This window comes from Schistocerca serialis, chromosome 3, assembly GCF_023864345.2.
Source record: "Schistocerca serialis cubense isolate TAMUIC-IGC-003099 chromosome 3, iqSchSeri2.2, whole genome shotgun sequence".
In the NCBI taxonomy this organism is placed as follows: Eukaryota; Metazoa; Arthropoda; class Insecta; order Orthoptera; family Acrididae; genus Schistocerca; species Schistocerca serialis.
Window position 1 is genome coordinate 430,470,854 of NC_064640.1, and position 24,279 is coordinate 430,495,132.

General features: G+C 37.3%; 1 protein-coding gene across 2 annotated transcripts in view; it reads right to left on the reverse strand.

Moving 5' to 3' along the window:
* The window catches only part of LOC126470311 (gamma-aminobutyric acid type B receptor subunit 1), a 118,332-nt gene that overhangs the window by 55,293 nt on the left and 38,760 nt on the right, over positions 1–24,279 (reverse strand). For both annotated transcript variants that reach the window (XM_050098083.1, XM_050098082.1), the window contains exons 7-13: positions 20,176–20,324; positions 14,078–14,207; positions 11,120–11,247; positions 3,940–4,081; positions 3,664–3,814; positions 1,106–1,346; positions 278–482 (exon numbers count right to left, since the gene is read on the reverse strand). In XM_050098083.1, coding sequence (XP_049954040.1) covers positions 278–482; positions 1,106–1,346; positions 3,664–3,814; positions 3,940–4,081; positions 11,120–11,247; positions 14,078–14,207; positions 20,176–20,324 — 1,146 coding nt within the window. The remainder of the gene's footprint in view (positions 1–277; positions 483–1,105; positions 1,347–3,663; positions 3,815–3,939; positions 4,082–11,119; positions 11,248–14,077; positions 14,208–20,175; positions 20,325–24,279) is intronic.

A 24,279-nucleotide genomic window follows, 5' to 3' on the forward strand; every position in this document is an offset into this window, starting at 1 on the left:
CAATGAGGCTCCTCAGTGTTTCTGATGACTCATGAAATTCATGCTATAATCCACTGCCACTGACATCAGGGTAAATGATGGGTGCTATTAGCTACTAGTTACTGGGAAAGTGTGTATTAATTTGCTTGCTCAAGAATGTCAGCAAAATAAATTTAACAATGACTTTTTTATGTAAGAGTTGTATTAATCTAGGTTAGCCCAGCTTATTGCAGGTATTTCCCTCTCAGTACAACACATGAAATTATAATTTAACAAGACATAGCTGACAGCAACTCACCAAGCCAAATGTTGTTATTTTCACTCTCACAGTGTTCTAATTCAGGTCTAATTTTGACATCATCCTCAGTTGAAACAGGATCTTCCAATGGAAAAACTTCAATTCGTCTCTGAAGGGGATCGTATATTTGCCACGTGAGTAACAACACCACATCAACAAGTAGAAATCCAGTTACCATGAGGTACAGTTTCCACGGTTCAACTTTCTACCACAGAAAAAAAGAAAACATACTTAAAAAATTTTAGCTAATAATTTGAAGAAACTGCAATTTTTAACTGCATTCAAATTTTATTAATTAAACTAAACTAGGGAATAGATTAAAGCCCATTTTCTTTCCATTTGTCACTTTGTGTGTGTTTAAGCTGGATTTTTTACTCAGGTTTCAAGCTAATTACTTTTTTTAATACAAAACAACAGGCAAAAGTTTTATACAGAGGAACAACCAAACCATGAGTAACTGATTGCATAATTTAAAAAATTATGAAAGTGTGTGTTAAAAAAGAAATGACATTGTTCATTAGGTACCCTGTTCTCCACTAATGCTTGCTTTTGCACATGTGATGTAAAGTTTACAAATACAAATCATTGCTTTAGATAAAGCAGAGCCTGACATTGAATCCGTGAAAAAGAATGTGTTAGGTCCAATTCTGACATCTTGGCTAACAGTAGAGTGCAAAACTGCACACAGATGGCACAATTGTTTAATTTCTGAATATATTTTATGAGCATTTCTATAAACAGCACAAAGTACAGGTTCATCATACATTGTTCTATAACAACAGGTTCACCATACATTGTTCTATAACAACAAGCTGTCACAAAACATACCTTAATATCAGTCTTTGCTTTTGTAGTAAGACGATGGACTCTCCACACTTTACTAAACATGGCACCATAAGCAAGTGTAAATCCTGTGCAAAGCAGCCAAGCACGAGCCTGGCAAATTACTGGGTACACATTAGGACTCACAAACTGTCCATCTAGGCCTAACAAGAAAACTGACCACAGGCAAGCACAGACACCAACCAGCATAATTGTGTTACACACCGGATGCGATGACTGAATGACCCTGTAGAGAGAAAATTCAGTATCAAGTCTAGTGAATTTCAACACCATGACAGTATTTGAACTATACCTCTGCAATTATGACAGAGCTCATATTTCATCTTCCTTTTCACCATTCTTACGCCATATTCCTCAAGTATAATCTACACCTCCCTTTTCATTGTCACTCATAGCTGAAACAGCAACTAAGCAACTGAAAAATATTTATTAGAGAAGCATGTCCACAAAATGTAGGGCAGTGGGTGAGAGAAAGGGTAGTAGAGGGGGGAGGGGGGGGGGGGGAGGTACTGGGAGGTAGTGCTATTGCTGTACATGATCCAGTAAAGTACACCTTTCCTCTGACTATATCCCGCACCCTCAGGAATGAAATCAAAGAAAAGAAGTTTAAGGAATAGTCACATGAAAATGGGTCAGCATACAGACCTGAGGGTTCCCACAAGTTCAAAAATCTTTTACTCACAACAGATACAGTACTGAAATATGTGTAAGGTAGTCAGCATAACAACAACTTGCTTACACGTTTGAATTCATTGAATGTGAGCATAGCTGCCAACCTTGAGAAGATGATCTCAGTAATCACCCGGCAAATGGCAGATTTCCATACCACCAGAAAATTTTAAAAATTAGAAACCTCATTTAGGCCTTTAAACATTTTATTTCAGACATTTTCCAACCCTAAATAAAGAAGATATGTTTATTTGATCACATATTTATTTTTGCATTCATTCTGAAATTAATGAAATTATCATTCTGAACTAAGAAAACTTCATTTGCCATAATGTCACTCAGGCTTCCAATGAATGTGATGGGAGAATCTGCAGTTGATGATTCTCCTGTCACATCCTAGTTTACTGTCAACTGCTGCCTCCTACATACATTCATTTCTGCCTCATAGAAAGCTTTTTGCCGTCCTTTCATATGGCAGGAGGCCACATAACTTGCTGACAACAACAAATCAGGTGACTTCTTGTCGTTGTTGTTGTTGCAATATTTGGAAATGAGGGACTTAACTTTTTTTAAATCTATGTCATTGTTCCTGGTGAAAGGTAAGGAAGCATATTTTTTGCACAGAGTAATATGTCTGTTTGTTATTTTGATAACCAGGACTCCTGAAATTCCAAGGGCACTCCTTTGCCTCATAGAGAGTGACAAATTCATAAATTTTGCTTCTTGCCACTCCATCTCATAAAGGAACAATCATAAAGATGATACACAACACTACAAACAGAGCAAAAACAAACACTAGTTCTGCATAGTGGCATTTAGTGGTAGCAGCCCAGGAAAAGTGTACCTTTTATGTGTACCTACACAGCTGAGGAACATTGGTTCTGTGTTGCCAAGATGTTCACAACATGTTGCAAACATTGGTAGTCCAGTACTAGCCACAAACAATGCTGCAGAATGTGTTTCAAATTCAGTGTAAAGGTGCCTTTAGTAAGCTGTGGTGGTAAAATCATTCGTAGATAGGTTTACTGTGTACTCGGGAAATCATCACCATCTACAAGACATTTTAGTGGCATATTATTAGTGAAATGTACGTAGTACCTTATTTAATTTTTTAAAACACCAAACTGTGCAATGTCTATTACTGTAATTTTCAGTAACTTCTCGTGACTCAGAAATTAAGGTGATGAATCCATAACAAATACTGACAATCCTTAATAGTTGGCAGCCATGTGGGAGTGAGGATAGTGATAAGTGTACACATTTGATTTCTGTTGGCATACTACTACCCTGCTATGGAATAAGTGTTAATTACAAGAAATGAGTGACTGCTTCATTCATTAACAGCAAAACCTAGTGAACATGTATGAAACAAAATCAGCTAATACTAATATTTGGCAAGTCAAAACTTGGTCTGGCATGCCACTTCCTGACTAGTCACTATTTATGGTCACAAAATAGTTAAAATGGAGAAATCAATCAAAAAGAAGTCTACACTGAAAATCAACAGACAAATTTATTGCAAAAGCCAGTAACAGTAACATTTTAGCAGCAACAGGCATTACTATCTTTTTTGGTGACTATAAGAGAAACAGTTACATATCTGGATTAGATTATTATAAATTTTTAGAGTTCTCTCTCTCTCTCCCTCCCCCCCCCCCCCCCTCCCCTCTCTCTCTCTCTCTCTCTCTCTCTCTCTCTCTCTCTCCCTCCCTCTCCCTCTCTCTCTCTCTCTCTCTCTCTCTCTCAAAATTTATAATTATCTAATCTAGACATCAGCATTAGTCACACTAAAACCAGCAATTCATATAAAATGATAGAGGCATAATAACAATTATGGTTATGAAATATGTAGAAATCAGGGTGCATTAACTGACCTCCTATGGCGATACCAAACATTAAACACAATTAGAGCAATCGCTGCCATGATGCCCACACATGATATTGTCCACATGCATATAAAAAGAGGCAAAGAAACTGTACGGAGAACCCTTCGAACTATTGTACGGTCCTGTGGAACTTTCCCACCTGCAATAAAAATATAAGTGTTAATAAACAAAAAGTTTAATGCACATGTACCGATACACGCATGCACACACCAATGGCAAAAGACATGAGAGAAAAATAGTTAAGCCAGTATCTGCATATCTTACCTATCCAACGCTCTTTGTTCAGCCAAGTCAAATTATCACTCTGTGTGTCATAGTAGCCCAACTTTACATAGTTCCCATCAATCACCTGTTCTATTTGTGTCAGAGCAATTCTGTCACCTTGAGAGCTGAATGCAACAATACCCTGAAAGAGGATAAAATGCCAGTATCTCCATAATTAAAAGTCAAGGTGAACAACAAAGATAAAAATCATGCAAATACTACCCAAAACTACCACACATAATTATCAACATACAACTGAGTATGATAAAAGTCACAATATAAAAAATTGTATGATTCATTATTTAAGCACTTGACTTTTTTGCTGTAAACAGTGAATTGGACTTTCATAAAACACAAACATAGTATTTTACTGTAAAGAAGTCAGAGACCCTTCTATTTATTTATTTATTTTCTCTCCAAATAACAGTCAGTTTTTAGACATTGTGATAGATTTAGTGCACACAGACAAAACTTAAGTTCACATATATATAAATTCAGACATTGATATAAAGAATGAAGATAAGAAATTATTGGTTTTATGGCGATGAACACAGCTTTATAAAGAGAAACTACAACTTTAAATCTTCTACTGAATAACAGCTTTTCTTTGTTAATAAATGCTTTGGTTTATTCTTGAATATATTTAAATTAGCTATCTTGATATCAGATGGTAGTCTCTGTTGATCTATTGTGCATAAGGAAGAGTGACCAGTCAAATATTTACCAAGGAAAATTGCCAAACAGCCATATGTTTCGAGAAGTTATTTTATTCAATCAACCAGTTTCAGCATCTGAATAATGTCATCTTCAAGCCCCTATGCACTCCATGCACAGACAATCATACATGTCAATATTATGAAAAGGATAGTTGCTACTCACCATATAGCGATGCTGAGTCGCAGATAGGCACAACAAAATGGCTGTCACAAAATAAGCTATCAGCCAACAAGACCTTTGTCAAAAATGGACAACACACACACACACACACACACACACACACACACACACACACACACACACACGTGCAAATGCAACTCTCACATACTTGACCACAGTCCCTGGCAGCTGACACAAACACATACATGAGCACAGTCTCTGGTAGGTGAAGCCAGCTGCCAGACTGTGGTCACGTGTGTGTGTGTGTGTGTGTGTGTGTGTGTGTGTGTGTGTGTGTGTGTGTGTGTGTGTCTTTTTGACGAAGGCCTTGTTGGCCGAAAGTTTTGTGACAGTCTTTTTGCTGTGCCTATCTGTGACTCAGAATCTTTGCTTTATGGTGAGTAGCAACTATCCTTTTCATAATATTATTACATTATAGCCTGGATTTTCCATTGTTTGAGATATATCAGTACTTGCATAAATGGAGCCCTCAATATCTGGAGTCCATGAATTTGTTTTAGGAGCTTTACTTCACAGACTTGAGTTGTGGTCATCTTTGAAATAAACACTCCTTCAAACGAATTCACGAAATCCAGATGTTGAGGGCTCCATTCATGCAAGTATTGATATATCTGACTGCCTATACATGGAGTGCATAGAGGAATGAAGATGGCATTACTGAGCTGCTGAAATTGGTTGTCTAAATAAAATAACTTCTCAAAACATATGGCTGATGGTGATTTTACTTGATATACAGATGGTAGTATGTTGTAAAAAAAATTGTTCCTATTGTATGTGGGCTACGTACTGTTTATTATATTATGTTCTGGAATTAGTTTCACAAACACGAATGTCTGCAGGATGTGCATAGAGAATACAGTAGGCATTTTATATTTTCTGAAAATTTCTCTACAAGGATCTCTCTTGTTTACCTTAGCTACCACTCTTACTGCCTTTTTTGTAGTCTAAAAATCCTGCCTGTATAGACTGCTGGTGCCCCACTCCATATCTTAGTATGATATGGAAGATATGAATGTACCAATTCGAAACATACTTGTCTTAAGCTATCATGGTCCAGGAAGGCTTGGACCTGTTTCAGCTGATACACATTTGTATTCATTTTCTTATAAATATGATCTACATGCTCGTTCCATGACAGGCGATCATCACCAATAATAGCTAAAAATTTGTGTTTTTTTGGGCAGCTTAGTGTCAATGGAGGTATAAATTGAGTACTATTTATGTTCTGATTAGAGCTCAGCATGAACTACATTGCCACTGTCTTCTCTTTCTTTACAAGTAGCTATTTACAGTAAGGTAGACAGATAGAAAACTGTAATAGATTTCACTACAATTGACAGCAGTTGGCATATCATTGCCCCAACTGACAAAAGATTTGTCATCGGCACAGCTTAAAACCTTGCAATTTTGGGATCCAATTACATCATTAACACATGAAAGGTACAGAAAGGCCCTATTATACTTCCTTGAGGCACAGCACATTGAAGTATCCTGTAGGTCGATTTAGATGTTACCAACTGTTCATTCGTTTTGTAAGTTAGCTTGACTTTAAAATAGGCAGTAAGTAGTTATAAGGCTACTCCTCTCATTCCTTAGTTTTCCAAATTATGCAATAGAATTGTATGATTCACAGTATCCAAAGCATTACTCATATCCACAAAAGCGCATTACCTTGTCTCCTTTATCCAGCTTGTTTAATATTTTGTATTTAGAAATTGCAACTGCTGTTTTAGATCTTTCTCTTCTAAAACCATGTTGTAGATTGCTGAATAGATTGTGTTTGATTAAATATGCCTCTAACTGATTTAATATTACTTTCACTAAAGTTCCAAAGTTAATGATATTGGCCTTTAGTTTTGTGTGTCAATTTTCATTCCCTTCTTACACAATGGTAGAATTTCAGTGACTTTCATGTGGTCAGGGAATCTCCAAGGCAGAGGGAGCCATTTATTAGGTGTGTCAGATGATACACTCTGCATTCATTTAGCAGCTAAGGTGAAATTTCTTCCCAGCTGCAAGACATTGTAGCTTGAAGTTGTGAAATGAGTGCTAGGAGGTCCCTCTCAGTAATGTCATGGGTGAAAAAAGATTGGCTAGTGTTTCTAACATTAAAATTGGGTGTCAATCATGTTCTCCATTTGTGCCAATTGTAATAAACTTCCGTATGAATGTCTCACAAGATTTATTATAATTAAACTTTCTTCTGTACACAAAGGTATCACTTTTAGTTCTGTCTGCATTCCCTATACCAATTTCCATAGTAAGAGCTCTGTGGTCGGATATGTGGTTTTCTAAGGTAGTTCTGTTTCCATTCTCCTTTTGTTACATTTGTAAGGATGTGGTCAATGCATGTCTGTATACCTACAGCAATTCTTGTAGGTTCAGAGTTTATATGGTTATAACTACAACACTGTAGTAGGCCAACATAATACAAATAATTAAAGCTATTATTTAATGATTCTATGTTGATGTCTCCAACAAACAACACTTTTTATACAATGAAGTCTTCTCCGACGAGTCCTCCAGGCAAAAAAAATTTCAGTGTTGTTTCCAGATGACCTAATCAGGCCATTGTCCCCCACTTTTAAATCTTTTGCTGTAACCTTAAGTACCATTTTGGCACTCAGATCATAAATCCCTTTGACTTTTTCACGTGCTATATCACTTCTACTCCAAATGCCCACCCTGCCACATTTGTGTGTCTTTCTAAGAACAGGTTTATGTGTTTGTAATTATTTAGCCTGTATCCATATGCTTCCTCTTCCTTGCAACCCAATTCACTCACTATGAAGAAATGTGGTTTAGTTTCATTAAGAGATATGCTCAAGAGTTTGTTTTTATTCATTATTACTGAATACTCTGGTATTTAAGGGTCCAGGTTGCTCTAGAGGAAGGATCCCTATTACCTTTGTGTTTGAAGATTTTGTTTAAGTCATCTTTTTCTGCAATAATTCTGCAATCTTGTCACGTGAAAAATTTTTTGCCTTCAAAATTTAGACGCTGAAACAGGTATCCAGTTGGATTATACTGACAGGTATCAACCTGTACACTTTCTCCATTTATTTACTGCTGCTGAAAGTACCTGTAATTTGTAGCAATCAAGGAGTATCCCACACAATCCAAACTGTCAGCTGTTAAGTCTGTCGACATTGAAACACGACATGAATCCTTGACGGATTGGCTATAATAACAGTGTAACTAAAGAGAATGTCATACACAATATGGGAAACTTGCAGTTCACCTAATTTTTACCATTTTTCTATGGCACAACATCTCAAATGCTTTGATTTGCCTATTTCCTAGTTTTTTTCACAGACCATGATTCACTTCCATATAATGCTGTGCTTTAGATGCACATTTTCAGAATTTTCTTCCTTAAATTAAGGCTGACGCTTGATAGTAGTAGACATATTATGGCCAGGAATATCGTCTATGCCTGTACTAGTCTGCTTTTTACATCTTCCCAGCTTCATCTGCCATGTGTTATTTTGTTTCCCAGGTAACAGAATTCCCTCACTTTTTCTACTTCATATTCATTAACTTTGATGTCAAATTTATTGCTAATCTCATTTCTACTACTTATTATTACTTTTGTCCTCCTTTGGTTTATTCTCAATCCACAGTGTGTGTGCTCATTAGTATATTCAGTCCAGATCTGTCTTCATGACCATAAATGATGTGTGGCACTCATTTTTGCACCAGAAGACAAGCAGTCTTTGTAGTTGTCCTCATGATTTTCGATTAAATGCATGGGTGGTTTTGTGCATCATATTCATAATGTAACCCACCAATTATTGCTGGATGCCTAACTAACCCAGTTGGTTGTACACGATCCAGCTTTACTTGCTGAGCACCCATTTCGACAGATTTCTTTAGAGCAGTGCTGGATTTGTCACACATATCTGAATTGGATTGTGGTCACTGTAGTGTATATCTCTGTATACATATTGTAGGCAAAGCTAAAACAACATTTCAAGTTACTGATGGACATGAATGATTCTGGGGCAGCACTGAAAGGTGTTCTCTGCCAGTTGTTCAGAAGACATACAACTTCTGAACAGACAAAGCTCTTAGCAGTTTGACACTTAGGTGTAGATGGTGGTAAATTTCTATGGCAAATTATGAGCAATAAAATCCTTAAAAATGAGGAATGGTTTGGCAAGCAGTGCAATATCGTTGAGGGGCTCTTGATGCAGACTTCCATTGGAGGGAACATGCAAAGAACAATTACCCTATTTGATACAAGGGTACTAACCAGAGACAGTTGAGAAGCTGGTGACAAGGGAGTGAGATGATAAGTATCTGTTGCTGACAACTGTAGTGGTTCAACCTTTACCTCTCTCCAGTGATACCCTTACTATGACGGACATATCCACCTAGCAAAGGAGTGTCATGTGCCTCCGGGGTAACCAACAAAGTTCTTCCCTGTGCTAAGCTGAATTCAGTTCCACATGGGTCCTGAGCCCATTGAACCATATTTCTTTCATCATACACTCTTGACACGTTGGTGACACTGGAACACTTGAGGGAGTGGCTGAAGGATCTGTCATTTATTTCAAGCATATATCAAATATGCATACTGTCTGTGGAAAGGGCACCCGATTCTTCAGGTAGTACCTGCAACGCATGGATGGATGGATGGATGGCTTGACTATCTTTCTTTTGTTTTTCCCTTCCTGGTAATTTTTTTCCTTCAAAGAGGATGTGATTGTCTTTCTATGTGATATGGAATTGCCTGATCACAAGGTTTCATGTGCTCTGAGGTACTATTTTCTGACAGTTTCTCTAATTGTATGGAAGAGAGAATAGGCTTTGCAAGTCCACCACTGCAAGTTAAGTTTTAGCTGCAAGTGTGTGCCAATTTGAGCTGAGTGAGTTCAAACTGTGTAATCCATCTTCTGCACAGTTGTTTTGGTTACGGGCAGTAATGAAAGTACAGACCCACAATTTTTGAGCCTATTACTTTCCTTGTTCAGAACAAATCACTTTCTTCAAGATATTAATTTCCTGAATGTTCTACTCTTCCATAAATAATGGGCAGTCTGCACTCCAAATAACATGGTTCTCAGAGAAGGTTACACATGTTTGTGGTGATGAACAATGTCCCAGTATTGGCACATTTATGCCACGTTGCCTCACCACTGCATGATATGGTAGTATTTCCATGGTACTGACAATGCTACAAAGCATCTCCCTAAATTTGGAGCATAAGGTCTTACTTTAATATGGAGGAATACAGCCGTTATGGTTTCTGGCAGCACAGGACAGCTAAGTGATGGTGTAAAAATTACAGTTTTATTTTCTACTGCTGTATCAACTTGCAGCTGTTACTGCTGAACAACTGGACAATTTACAATTATGATAAACACAGCCCCTTTGCATCTTTATTACTTTCACAGCACAGCACTGCAGCAGCTTGCAGAAAATTAAATTTTCCAAGAAAAGTTGTCATCTGTTTAAAACACACAAGTTTTAGTTCTATGCCAATGGCCTTGCCATAGCAGTAACACCGGGTTCCATCATATCACTGAAGTTATATGCTGTCAGGCTTGACTAGCACCTGGATGAATGACCATCCAGATCTGCCGAATGCTGTTGGCAGGCGGGGTGCACTCAGCCCTTGTGAGGCAAATTGAGAAACTACTTGATTAAGAAGTAGCAGCTCTGGTCACAAAAACTGACAATGGCCAGGGGAGTGGTGTGCTGACCGCATGCCCCTCTGCATCCACATCCACATCCAGTGATGCCCATCGGCTGAGGATGACACTGATCGGTCAGAAACACTGCACCTTCCAAGGCCTGTTTGAATGAGTTCCAACTTTTAGTTCTATGAAAACTTTGACGTATGTATCTCACATTTTCATTTTGAAAAGAGGCACAGTAATTTCAATTTTACCAAAGTATGTGAAGTGAAATTAAGGCTACTAGAAATATATAGCACAGTTGTTCTTATAGACGTAATCAACTGTTGAAAACAGCACCAAGAACATTTCCAACAGATTTCAAAGCTTTATAATTTTTCTGACCTTCCTTAAATACCTACATTCATTCTTTTCTTAGTTGAGGGGATTCAAGCAAGGACACTGACATTTCCCTTCCTATTCCTTGATTTGAAAGCTACAGAAATTATCAAGTTTATTATATGCACTCACTTTAATTGTTGAGATTTTTGGAAATGTATATTTACTACAACTGTGTGTATCCAATCTTACAGCTTCTATTGTTATTACTAACATATTGTTTATCTACTATCAAATTCTGAAATATATAGGTATTAACTTACAGATACTCCTAAGAACTGTGTGCTGTTGATTGCAGAGTAAATGGCATTTGCTATTTCTTTGTTGGTGTAAGTAAAATTTTTTAGACTCATCCCTTGGCGGCGAAGGCCTTGCATTGTCTTATTGAAAGCTAAGAAAGAAACAGAAAGAAAGAATTTACTTAAACATTAATAACATTAGAGATAATATAAAATTATCCCTTTTATATAAATCACACGCACACACTAACAATAGCTTAAATAAATGCACACAAAAATTATGTAAATATGTGATGAATAATCTACACCTCCACAACTTTTCAGATTGCTAAAAGAAAAGTGTTTAAAGATGCAGAAACAGTCAGTTTTAATTTTTTGCCTATTTATTGAACAAAATGACTTTATATTCAATATAAGAAGTAAAAATTACAAACTTTCAAAATTATGGTGTTCCCATTACTGTATGCACACTTACAGTAATTTGTCATAAACAAATGTGCAATTAAGCCATGCTCTGCAATACATAAAGTAATAACAGATGCAAACTAAGTGCCTCAGTAAAACGTAGTAAGGTGACGGTACTGGTGTGATGACATCATTATGCACAACTGCCAATCTTAACAGTTGGAAAATTCACTTCATTAAGGCAGGTGCAAATTTCCAGAATATGTCATAACTGTATATCAAAAATTGAACAGTGACACTTTTTGCTTAAGAAGTGATCTTCATTGAAAGTTTATTCATGAAGAAGTATCAACAATGTTTGGACAGTACAAATAAAAAGTTTCCATACTTAAGTATTATGAAACATCAGAGAGAAAAAATAAAATAGCATTTCCACAAACGATCAAGCAGATACAACACTAATTAAGAAAATTTTGTGAGTGAAAAGTAAAATGTCTTCTCAACAAAGCTCTTCTAAAACATAGACGTCTTCCATTTTAGAGATCTAACAAATACTGATCTCTCGGGGAGAAAACTGTACTTATGCTTTAAGTGGCAATATCATAAAACAAAATGATTAACTTCTGCCTGCTCTTGTAGAACCACTCTAGACTCACTATCCTATTCTTATCCTACTTCACTGCTTCTCCAACTTAAATGTCAAACAGTCATAGCTATCACAAGCAGCTTCCCTGACTTACAAGATAACTGAAAAGAATGCTTATGCACGAACTTCTTAAATAGTTTTACATTCTAATCATGCTACGATCACCTAATACACAACTGTGATACTACGTTTCCAAAAGGTGCAATTTCCAGTCAGTTACTGTAGCACCGGCTAAATTTAGTAAGGGAACATTATCTATGCATAGTCCGCCCCCAGTAGCTAAGTAGTCAGCGCGACAGAATGTCAATCCTAAGGGCCCGGGTGCAATTCCCAGCTGGGTTGGAGATTTTCTCCGCTCACGGACTGGGTGTTGTGTAGTCCTAATCATCATCATACATCCCCATTGACGAGCAAGTCACCAAAGTGGCATCAAATCAAAAGGCTTGCACCCAGCGAACTGTCAAACCTGACGGGAGGCCCTAGCCACATGACATTTACATTTATCTATCCATAACAAAGTTGTGCAATTACCTTTCCTCCCCTCTCAAATTCTTTGGAAAATATTTCTTACTCGCAACAAACACGTTTCTTCAAAATATTATATTGCCCTCTAGTTTTAAATCTAAGGTCAGTTTCCTGGAGTTCTTAAATCCTACTTTCTTCATCTTCCCTTATAGATCATATGAAGAACAACATTTTCATCAAATAAGCTGACTAGCAGGTTTTCAAATAATTTGCTTACAAATTTTCTGTAGAAGTCAAGCACCTGCTTCTTTCATTTCTGCATACATTCTTCGCCACCTGTGCATTTGATTAGTCTTCACCAATGTGTACTTTTTTCAAAATAGTGTAAATAAATTTAAAATATGGCATAACCATTGTGCTGAGAAATAGTTACATATGACAATAAAACGAGAAAGAAAATTTATTCCCAGCATTGTCAAGTAGCGTATTATGGCAAATTTGTAGTGTTCTTCCATGGAAAATCATAATGAATCTCATTACAATGTGCATCCAATCTAAGAAAATATGGAAGATAATAAGGTATCAGATATCAAGTGCAAGAATTTAAAGCTCATGGTGATTTGAATCATTTCTCTCTTTGATGCTACTTGTGGTGCAACAAAAAATAAAGTGTAGTAACTGTGCACTGTGTTTTGGTTACCTTTGCGGACTACTAAATGTTTCTGGGTTACATTTAAAATTACAGCAGATTAGATAATTTAGTGTGGGTTTACTTAAATATACAGAGTAGCACCAATCATGAGTTCATCATTTTCCTGTGCATTTGAAAACATATTGACAGGAAATTCACAAATCATTTGCACTGTCTGGCCTGTTTAAACAAAAGTTATTTTTAATTTTTATCAGGTCTTACATTTCTTAGAGTATTAAAAATGCTGCATTTCCAATTATTTTGACATCAAAAATAAGACAAGCACACCTATGCTATGTCACTCACTATATAATTTTATTTTCACAGGGAATCAATAAAGCATATCTTTGCTCAAAATGCTTCCTTTCAATTCATGGTTTCAGCTGAGATAAGAAGCAAGCATCATGAATTACATGCATGACAGCACAAATGCAGTGAATGCAACACATAACCAAAGAAAGCCATTCCCTTATTTAGGGGATAAAATTGAAATACCCCATTTAGAAAATTATATTGTTCATAAAGCTGGGAAAATACTTTACACTGAATACTTAGAACATTTTCAATGGTGTGGTAACATAAAAAAAAAAATAAAAAAATATAAAAAAATCACAAAAAATTTGAGCATATATAAGAATTTGTGCACTTATAAAAGGGAAAATAGGGTGACTTGTTCACTACTTTTATAAGCTGCAATCATGCTCATGAGCTAAAAGCAGATGCACAATTATTGAAGCTGCTTTTTTTTTACTAGTGGAACAAATCAAAGGCTCACCTAGAGCCACAGCCCACACCGCATCATATGCCAGAGGAGCTTCCTGGTAGCCTTCAGGATAGCGCATGTTAGCTATGTCGTAGCGTGAGCTCAAAGCTTCATTAAGCCTCTGGCGGAAGTCTTCTGATGTCTGTAAGTCAGCACATTCAATTGTGCTTACACTTTGGAAAATATTGTGTGTGTGTGTGTGTGTGTGTGTGTGTGTGTGTGTGTGTGTGTGTGTGTGGGAGGGAGGGGAGGGAGGGGAGGGAGGGGAGGGAGGGGAGGGAGGGGAGGGAGGGGAGGGAGGGGAGGGAGGGGAGGGAGGGGAGGGAGGGAGGGAGGGGAGGGAGGGAGGGGAGGGAGGGAGGGGAGGGAGGGAGGGGAGGGAGCGGGAAAGGGAGTGCTGAAGTCCAAGTGCATGAGCTCATTTGATTATGCAGAGTGACCAGTTTCAGTGTTTCAATATAAAAGTAGCTATAATAAAAGTGATAAATCTTTGCATCTGATACACATTTCATACACCACATACTTAGGAAGCATAACATTCTAAACACAAAAAGCAGTTAATGTACAAAGATGGTTGCAGAAAGCTTAGTAGTTACTATGTGATCTTTCTTATAACTCTGTTATAGCTCCACTAGGAATGGCATCAGTGGTGCAGGTGACATTATCTCAGTATATGTAAAAGGTTATGTCAACCATTAATGACCACATGCAAATGGTTAGTAGGGGTACAGATACGAAATTTAAACAAAGCTATACACTTATCGAAAAACTGTATAACCTCACTTATTTGTTTCTGGAATTAATGTTTCCCTCCCATTTACGACATTTTTTTTTTTATTGCTCCCATCTAATTTCCTATGTCCACAATTTTAATTTACACCAGATTTTGCATCAAAATATTTGTAATTTTCCTACAATTTATGCTTTATGAAAAAATATTCGTAGAGAAAAAAAATGATGCTTGCACAGCATGGGCCATCAAGTAGTGTTTACAAAGGTTACATGGTTCATTTTTTGACTCTAGGGTGCTCTATTTATTGGATTTGAACAGGTAAATGGGTAAAAGTTGGAACAATTCGTGCTGTATCTCCTGCTGCTGCCAAGCTCTACTTGGCGTATTGGCTGATGGAAGTAACTAGGTTTGTTCGCATAAAAATATCATGATCAATCACGACTATTTCCAAACTGTCTCTAATGTGCTTGTGCAGTTTCATGATTGTTATGATCATCACATGACACCTTTGTCAAACCATATTTAGCATGTTTCGCCATTTGGCCACTTGTAGTGCTAGTTGACACCTTCACTCACATGTTTTTGGTTTAAACACAGTGCAATTTATGATTTTTTTTTTTTTTTTTTAAATTCTGAGTGAAATGTGCTTAGAGAATTTATTCTCATTGTCAAATGCAGTATTTACGTATGTATCTTTTGTGATGTTACACAATCAATGAATGTCAGTGACAGTTTGCATGTGTGTAGTTCTCTACATAACTCAGGAGGCACAGTACCTGATAACCTAAAAAAAAAAAAAAAAGGCTACAATGCAAGAGATATAGAACAACACATATGCAACCACCACAAAAAATACTTATGCAAATATTTGCAATTTAAAATGAGAAAAATTTCTGGAAATGTGTTGTGCTAAGCACAAAAAAATACATAATGGATGCAGTGTTTCATTTTTTAAAATCCTGAATAACAGCTGCAGGCTTTCCAAAAACATAGATTATGATGTATGAAATTGAGTCAAATGTTTCTACTTCGCAGACAATTACCAGTTCCAGTTACATTAGCAGTTTTTATTAGATAATAAACTAGCCACTGACAAGTAGTTTGATACCTCTTATGTACATATATCATGCAGGAAGTGCCAAAATGCCAGGAGTATCCTATACACAACTTTCACAGCTTAAAACATTATTTCCCACATTCAACATTTTCCCCTCAGTTCACACCACTTTTTGAAGACCCTTGAAAAGTGTAAAAGACAGGGTTCATTTTAGTACACAATGTCCACAACTTTCTTCAAACTTGTTATTACCACGAGAAAAATCATATCTGAGCTATGCTTCAAAACTGAACTGACAATCACCACGTCCAAGATTTTCACTCATTTGAAGTGATTTTTTAAATGGGAAAACAAATGGGGACGTGAAGAAGGATTTTATTCCCACTCCTGAGTACAAGTCCAGTGTCCTAATCAGCTCAGTCCATTAACTATATTATGAATACATGGGCAGATCACTAAAAACACACACACACAAACACACACACACACACAAAGTAGTTATTTGATGTCCACCCAACTCACACGCCATTCTTTCCTGTCCATTCTCATTCCACTCCTGCTTCCAACTTCCTACCGCAAGCTGTTCCAATGCTGCTCCATCAGGAAACAGCACCTCTGACTGCCCCTAATCTCACTCACAAACATGTGCAAATAATATGGGCTACATGCTGAAAGGCTCTATTGCAAGAGTTCTGCACGTGCAGGAGCTGCTTGGCCATCCTTGCCCACATATGCTCAGGCAGTGCAGTACAGTCACATACTCTGCAGCCTGGCTCTAATACTGCCCCTGCACCAGCTGTTTGCCCATCACTGCCCATCTGTGCCTATGGGCATCTGGCTGCCCCCCAGGCAGGCAGGCATACGAGCTGGAACAGCCTATCCTCCCACATAGCTCAGTGGTTAAGTCACTAGCCCTCCATTTGGGAGGTACGGCACCCTTATCTAATCTGAGTTAGTGCTTTATCTATGATGATCTTTTCATCAATGAGGTGTTAAAACTCTAACCTTCTCTCCCCCAGGCCCATGGGTTAAAGGCCTGTGGAAGCCCCTTTCACCCGTCCACCAGCTCCTATTCCAGACTGGTAATTGTAATCTTAAAGAACTGACTTGACGATGGATGTGTAATCTTTTGGAACACACAATGGGATGACAAATAAATGTCAACTGTTACAGTATACTGATTTATATTTTTTTTTATCCCACTGGATCAAGAACAAACCATGAAAGCAGCCACATCATAATACATTTTGTTTCAATCACTGCACAGCATTCCACAAGGATATGACCAGCAAATGATGTACCTGGATGAATGGCTACCGCCAAACTGTTGATTTGTGTCGTTCAAATCCTTCTCCCCTCTCTAATTCAACCCCAACTTTTCAAAATTGCATATGTGACATCATGGGGCAACATACCCTCCACTCCTGTAACCCCCCCCCCCTCCTCCCTTTTCCATAATCTGTGCCAGCACCTGTCCTCTAAATGCTAATCCCCCCCCCCCCCCCCCCCACTGGCCACCGTTCCCACCATACTTCATCCAATTATACTTACACTAGCCCTGATTACCAGCTTTTTTTTCTGATCTACACTATCTCCCTATCTGGAACACTTTCCTTACATCTTCCCCTGTTGTCCTCCATCTTCACTGTAGTCTCCCTCTCCATACTTATTTGTTTATCTAGTAATGTTATTCCCAGCAATCCTCTAACCCTCTAACCTTCCCTGCACCAGCTACTTTTCCCTAATATGCTTCCACTTTCCTAACTTTCTCACATCCCATTCCACCCTCTCGCAATTTCATGTTCCTTCCATTTCCTCACCATTTACTTCATCCTGTGCCACTACTTGCCTCACTTAGGCAGCAGCATCTGGAGATAAATGTGGCTCTCTGTGTGAGGGAAAATATGCACACATTAATTCCATGCAAGATTTTTCAGAATATTGTATGGCACTTTTGTGTCCGGATCATACTTTCTGCCCAATGAAGATTATTAAATTTTTTCTTCTTTAAAACATCTTTCCACACAACTTGTAAATATCGAAAACTGTTAATCACAGAATTCTTTATTAAGCATTAAGCATTTCAAAATTTCACCATCTGACAGACTCTGTGGGATAAAGTGTACAAAGAAATTAACAACAACAAATACATATATAACGTAAGCATGCAAACTAGTGATCGATAAACAGAATTTTCAATTTTTACAATTGATATCATACCTGCATCTGAATCAAACTTTAGTAAAAGGCTTGCAATAGTGAGCACACAGACTGAATACAATACACATCTCATTTCATATAGACATATTTGAAGAAAACCAGTCCCAAACTGATCTGCACCTTTAACCAAGATATGCATGGATATTTTTTGGTATTTTCACACATCTACTTCAAGTACACTGATAGTGTGCTCCAATATTATCTCCATCTGCTCTTTTTTTAACCTTTATAATTGTAATACTAACTTCAATTTAATTTCAAGTTGTTGCCAGTCATCTAGGCTTACCTAAATGGTTGTGCTCTAAGCCATTTATTATATGTTTGACTACTGTAATAATACTACATTTCGTCATACTCATGCAACATTTTAGCTTGTGATGATTGTAAATTTATTCTTTTACAACTTCTACTATATTTTTATTCTGTGATTTAGATCCACTGCAGAACAACAATTGCAAATATGGCTTCTGTTATAATAAGGACTAATGAGTACCTCTGTTACAGCATTCATGACGTTGCCTTTTGACACATATTTCATATTAAATAAATTTGATCTAATGTCAACATATAAGTTTCTTCTCTATAGAAATAGCATAAATGTATCTCTGTCAAGTTGTCTACAATGTTATATAATGACATGTAGTTCATCGCTATGTAAAAATTATCCATTGTCAACAAAAGTTTTTCTTTTACAAATAACATAGGTGTGTTTTAATATATTACATTTTACTGAAGGCATTGTTAGTATAGCAACAACACAGAAAATGGCTGCTTTTTTAAGTTATTTTTTGATTTCATTTCTACGGTGAATGTTACCACCAACCTACTGGCCTTCATTTACTCCTCAGATAGCTTATCCACCACAATCAGTTTAGCTCTGGCTCTCTTCAAATGGGCAACAGAACTGTCAAATAGGCCTATATAAGATGAGATCTGTATTATATTCAGTCTGTGGGCTCACTTTTGCAAACCTTTTACTACAGTTTGATTTAAATGCAAGTAAAAATTGAAAATTCTATATATCGATCACCAATTTGCACACTTACATTATATATGTATTTGTTATTGTTAATTTCTTTGTACATTTAATCTTACAGATTCTGTCCAACAATGAAATTTCAAAATGTCTAATACTTAATACAGAACTGTTCAATCAAGACTTATCCATATCTCCAAGTTAATCCGAATCTGAATGGTTACGTGCCTCCACCATGGATGTACTGCTCCATCAAGTAAGACAACTACATAACAGGATTTCAGAATGCTTAAACTGCAAGTGATGTTCATTCCTTGAGAAATCTATGAATGGTACAAAAAATGTGCTCATAAAGAGAAACCAAGAATTCTCTAATACCATATCATAAAAACAGTGTTTTTCAAACTTAAAACAACCAGTTTTAAAATTTTTGAAATGACAGGCTGAAAGTGATGGCAATTATCGTTTGTTTAAAACCTGTTCAGAGCAAAAGCATATTTGTTCAGCGGTATGTAACCATATTCACTCATACACAAAATAACACATACAACTTCCAGTGCCAGTTTCATTCTTTTGTATGTTCATTTTGTAGTATGGTGGGACTACTGTTGTTTACACTTTAGTTTTTCACATGTTGCATCTCCACTTCCACCATAAATACAAAAAATTAAACAAGGTGGAAATGCTAATCACCCGTGGCCTTAGACTTGATTTTAGGTGCCAAGCAACTAACTACAAAAGTTTCTGTGCCACAACCACAATACATATGAATTTTGTCACTTTTAAATTTTCTTATTGTTGAAGCTTTACTTTAAGTTTAGAATTCAAGACTATTTGAAGTTAAAGTTTCCCCTTTCTTCATTCATTTATCATGTTTGACCATTGATAATGGTCAATTTCAGTCAGATAAGGTGTAATAGTGAATAAATTATAAATTGTTTGTACTGAGACGGAGAAGAATTTCAATTTGGGGAATGGTAATACACATCTCATCCCAATCTTCCTGAAGAATATCACTTTCAAAAGAAGCTACAACATCAATTGAAATGACAAAAGTTGTAGCATCAACTGAAACGTCAGGAGCCATATCTGCACAGTATTACCAGAAGACAGAATTCTCTTACCATGCCTGAAATTGTGCGCTGATTATTTTGGTTCCACATCAGTGCTTCTGTTGTCAAATGTCCTTCAGCAGCTATCTTCATTTGTTCTTTAGTACATTCTATTTTTTCTTTTTCCAAATTTACTTCAAACCAGTTGTCTTCATACCACCCTGCGATAAAAAAAGATTATTACATCCAATGTGTCAAGAAATTATATTTACTAACTCAAATGTGTCTCAAATATAACTGAAAATGTGTGTATATACAACAATGGTAAATGAAGAATAAACAATCTGAAGTAATGGATGCATGAGAAAGTTTTATACACATATTATGCAGGATATATATACTTAAAATAAATGTAATCACAATGTCTTACACCTACAGACAAATTGTATTGACAACGATTTCAGTGTTTAGATCCCTCTAGTTAAAAAGCACTGCTATTCAGCACTGTTCTGGCATATATACTGATCTGGCATGTACACTAAGGCAGTAGATGTTCACAGCAACTGATTACAAAAACACAATGCAAGCACGCAAGGACATGAGAACCATAAAGAGGTATCTCAAACAGCACTATCACCTCCGTACCAACCAGCAAGGATTCTGAAAACATTGGTCACACAAAAACCAACCTTTACTTTTGACTCATGACATCCTGAAAGTCTTGGATCAAGATAAACAGGTAGTTTCTGTATTTCCTGACTTCCAAACAGAATTTGTCTCAGTAACACACCTATGCCTATTAATGCAAGTACAACATATTGGAGGGGGGGGGGGGGGGGTATAGAACTAAGTCTGTGACTGGATTGAGGATTTCTTAGTAGGTAGGATGCAACATATCTTAGATGGAGGATTGTCAATAGATGTAGAATTAACTCAAGACACGCGCCGCAGAAGGGTGCTGGGACTTAATTGTTCATGTATATAAATGACCTGGCAGACAATATTTATAGTAGCCTCAGACTTTTTGTACATTATGTAGATATCTATAAAAAGTATTATCTGAAAAAAACTTTGCAAACATTGTGAAAGCTTGAAAACGTTTCAAAGTGGTGCAAAGATTGGAAACACACTTTAAATGTTCATAAATGTAAAATCATGCACTAGATAAAAATACAGAAACATGGCATCCTGTGATTACACTGTCAATGAGTCACAATTGGAATTGGTCAATTCTAACAGCTCTGCAGTATGCAATCTGATAATCTCACCATCATTCAATGATTTTTTTCATAATATGTATTGCTGTCACCTTTCACCACATACATCAGTGATGACACTTCTTTAAAATGGGAATTAACTGTGCCTTTTTATTGATCACTTGGAACATTTCTTTGCCAATGCAACATGCAGTAAACTGTTGCTAAGCAGAAATGGAGTATATTATTTGTGATAATCTATGTTTAATTGAACATATACCACATCCAATCCAATAACCTTTCCTTTACTGAGTATTTTTAGGTGATTCTCCGTTTGCTTATGTCTATCTTCATCATTTCAATATTTGCCAGAAGATTAAAATGGAGGCACTGTAATATTCTCTCTTTTATTAACATGAGTTCAGAAGACAATATTCAATATTTCTGTCTTCATTCATTTCACTTCTGATATGCTCAGTAAGTAACAGGATAGGTGACTCATCTATTAGCTGATTTTATGTAAGAGCTAAAATTCTCAGGATTCTTTGCCCATTCACGAGTTAAAATACTGCTTTCAAAATCATTGACTGCTTGTTACAGTCATCTCCTTATGTTCAGTTTTTTTTTGACAATGCTTCAGCTTTGCTAAGCTTTGTGGTGAAGCTCTCTTTGCCTTAACAGTAAATTCATAACATGGCTACTGTACAACAGCAGGTCTTTCCTATAGCTCAAAGTTTTGCATGGCAATAATCCATCTAATACATGTTGTACAGTACTCTTGAATTCTTGCCATTTACTCTCCACATTGTCAGATACACAGATGAGTGCCTGATGTTAACTTCTTAGATAAACAGCAATCTACTTTACGCTTAGTAGAAACAGTATCCTACCTTTCATAACAGCATTTTCAACTACCATCCTCTCTGATATTACATTAGTCTAACTATCACCGATTCCTTTCACTATGCTAACTAAATGAGTAAATTCTGTTCTATTCCACCACTTTTTGTGCATGCATCTGTGACAATATTATTTCTTATTCTGATATTTTGGCTAATAACTGTACTGCTATCATCTAGGTAAGTCACTGACATACAGATAGTTAAGTTAGCTGTTTCTGTTAGTGAACTCTTATCAATCAATGAGCATTACCAGATATAAGGCAGCCAATAACAAGACCATCGGTCATAGGTAGCATCTAAGAATAAAATTTAACTAACACACAATCAACAAATCCATTGCGTTTATGAATCCTAAGGCTATTTATTAAAATGGAGCACATATGCTGCAAAGTCAGGCAGCCAGACTCAGAAAAATAGTGCCTCTAAAAGCACAGAAGTAAAAAGAGTGGTTTCCACGATTTATTGAGCTGGAAACCCTGGTCTTGGCTGAGCAAATGTCTGCTAACTGTATGTATGAGGTGCATTCAAGTTCTAAGGCCTCCAATTTTTTTTCTAATTAACTATTCACCCGAAATCGATGAAACTGGTGTTACTTCTCGACGTAATCGCCCTGCAGGCGTACACATTTTTCAGAACACTGACGCCATGATTCCATGGCAGCGGCGAAGGCTTCTTTAGGAGTCTGTTTTGACCACTGGAAAATCGCTGAGGCAATAGCAGCACGGCTGGTGAATGTACGGCCACGGAGAGTGTCTTTCATTGTTGGAAAAAGCCAAAAGTCACTAGGAGCCTGGTCAGGTGGTTGTGGGATTAAAGGGACCAGACTGCTACGGTCATCGGTCCTGGTCAAGTGAGTAGGCAGCATGAGGAATCACTTCAAAGTTGTTATCACGAAGAAACTGTTGCGTAATGTTAGCTCGATGTGCGGGTGCGTTGTCTTGGTGAAACAGCACATGCGCAGCCCTTCCCGGACGTTTTTGTTGCAGTGCAGGAAGGAATTTGTTCTTCAAAACATTTTCGTAGGATACACCTGTTACCGTAGTGCCCTTTGGAACGCAATTGGTAAGGATTACGCCCTCGCTGTCCCAGAACATGGACACCAACATTTTTTCATCACTGGCGGTTACCCGAAATTTTTTTGGTGGCGGTGAATCTGTGTGCTTCCATTGAGCTGACTGGCGCTTTGTTTCTGGATTGAAAAATGGCATCCACGTCTCGTCCATTGTCACAACTGACGAAAAGAAAGTCCCATTCATGCTGTCGTTGCGCGTCAACATTGCTTGGCAACATGCCACACGGGCAGCCATGTGGTCGTCCGTCAGCATTCGTGGCACCCACATGGATGACACTTTTCGCATTTTCAGGTCGTCATGCAGGATTGTGTGCACAGAACCCACAGAAATGCCAACTCTGGAGGCGATCTGTTCAACAGTCATTCGGCGATCCCCCAAAACAATTCTCTCCACTTTCTCAATCATGTTGTCACACGATGTTCTGCCTTCATGAAACTGTCGCACCCACGAACGCACTTTCGACACATCCATAACTCCATCACCACATGTCTCCTTCAACTGTCGATGAATTTCAATTGGTTTCACACCACGCAAATTCAGAAAACGAATGATTACACGCTGTTCAAGTAAGGAAAATGTCGCCATTTTAAGTATTTAAAACAGTTCTCATTCTCGCCGCTGGCGGTAAAATTCCATCTGCCGTACGGTGCTGCCATCTCTGGGACGTATTGACAATGAACGCGGCCTCATTTTAAAACAATGCGCATGTTGCTATCTCTTTCCAGTTCGGAGACAAAAAATCGGAGGCCTTAGAACTTGAATGCACCTCGTATTTCCACAGCTTATTTGATCAGAGAATCCCAATAGGATAAAGTTGTGGAAATATGATTAGCAGAGGAGGAGGAGATTGGTGCTTAATGTTCTGTCGACATTGAGGTCATTAGAGAAGGAGCACAAGCTCAGATTAGGAAAGGACGGAGAAAGTAAGAGGCCATACCCTTTCAAAGAAACCATCCCCACATTTACCTTAAGCAATTTAGGGAAATCACAGAAAACCTAAATCAC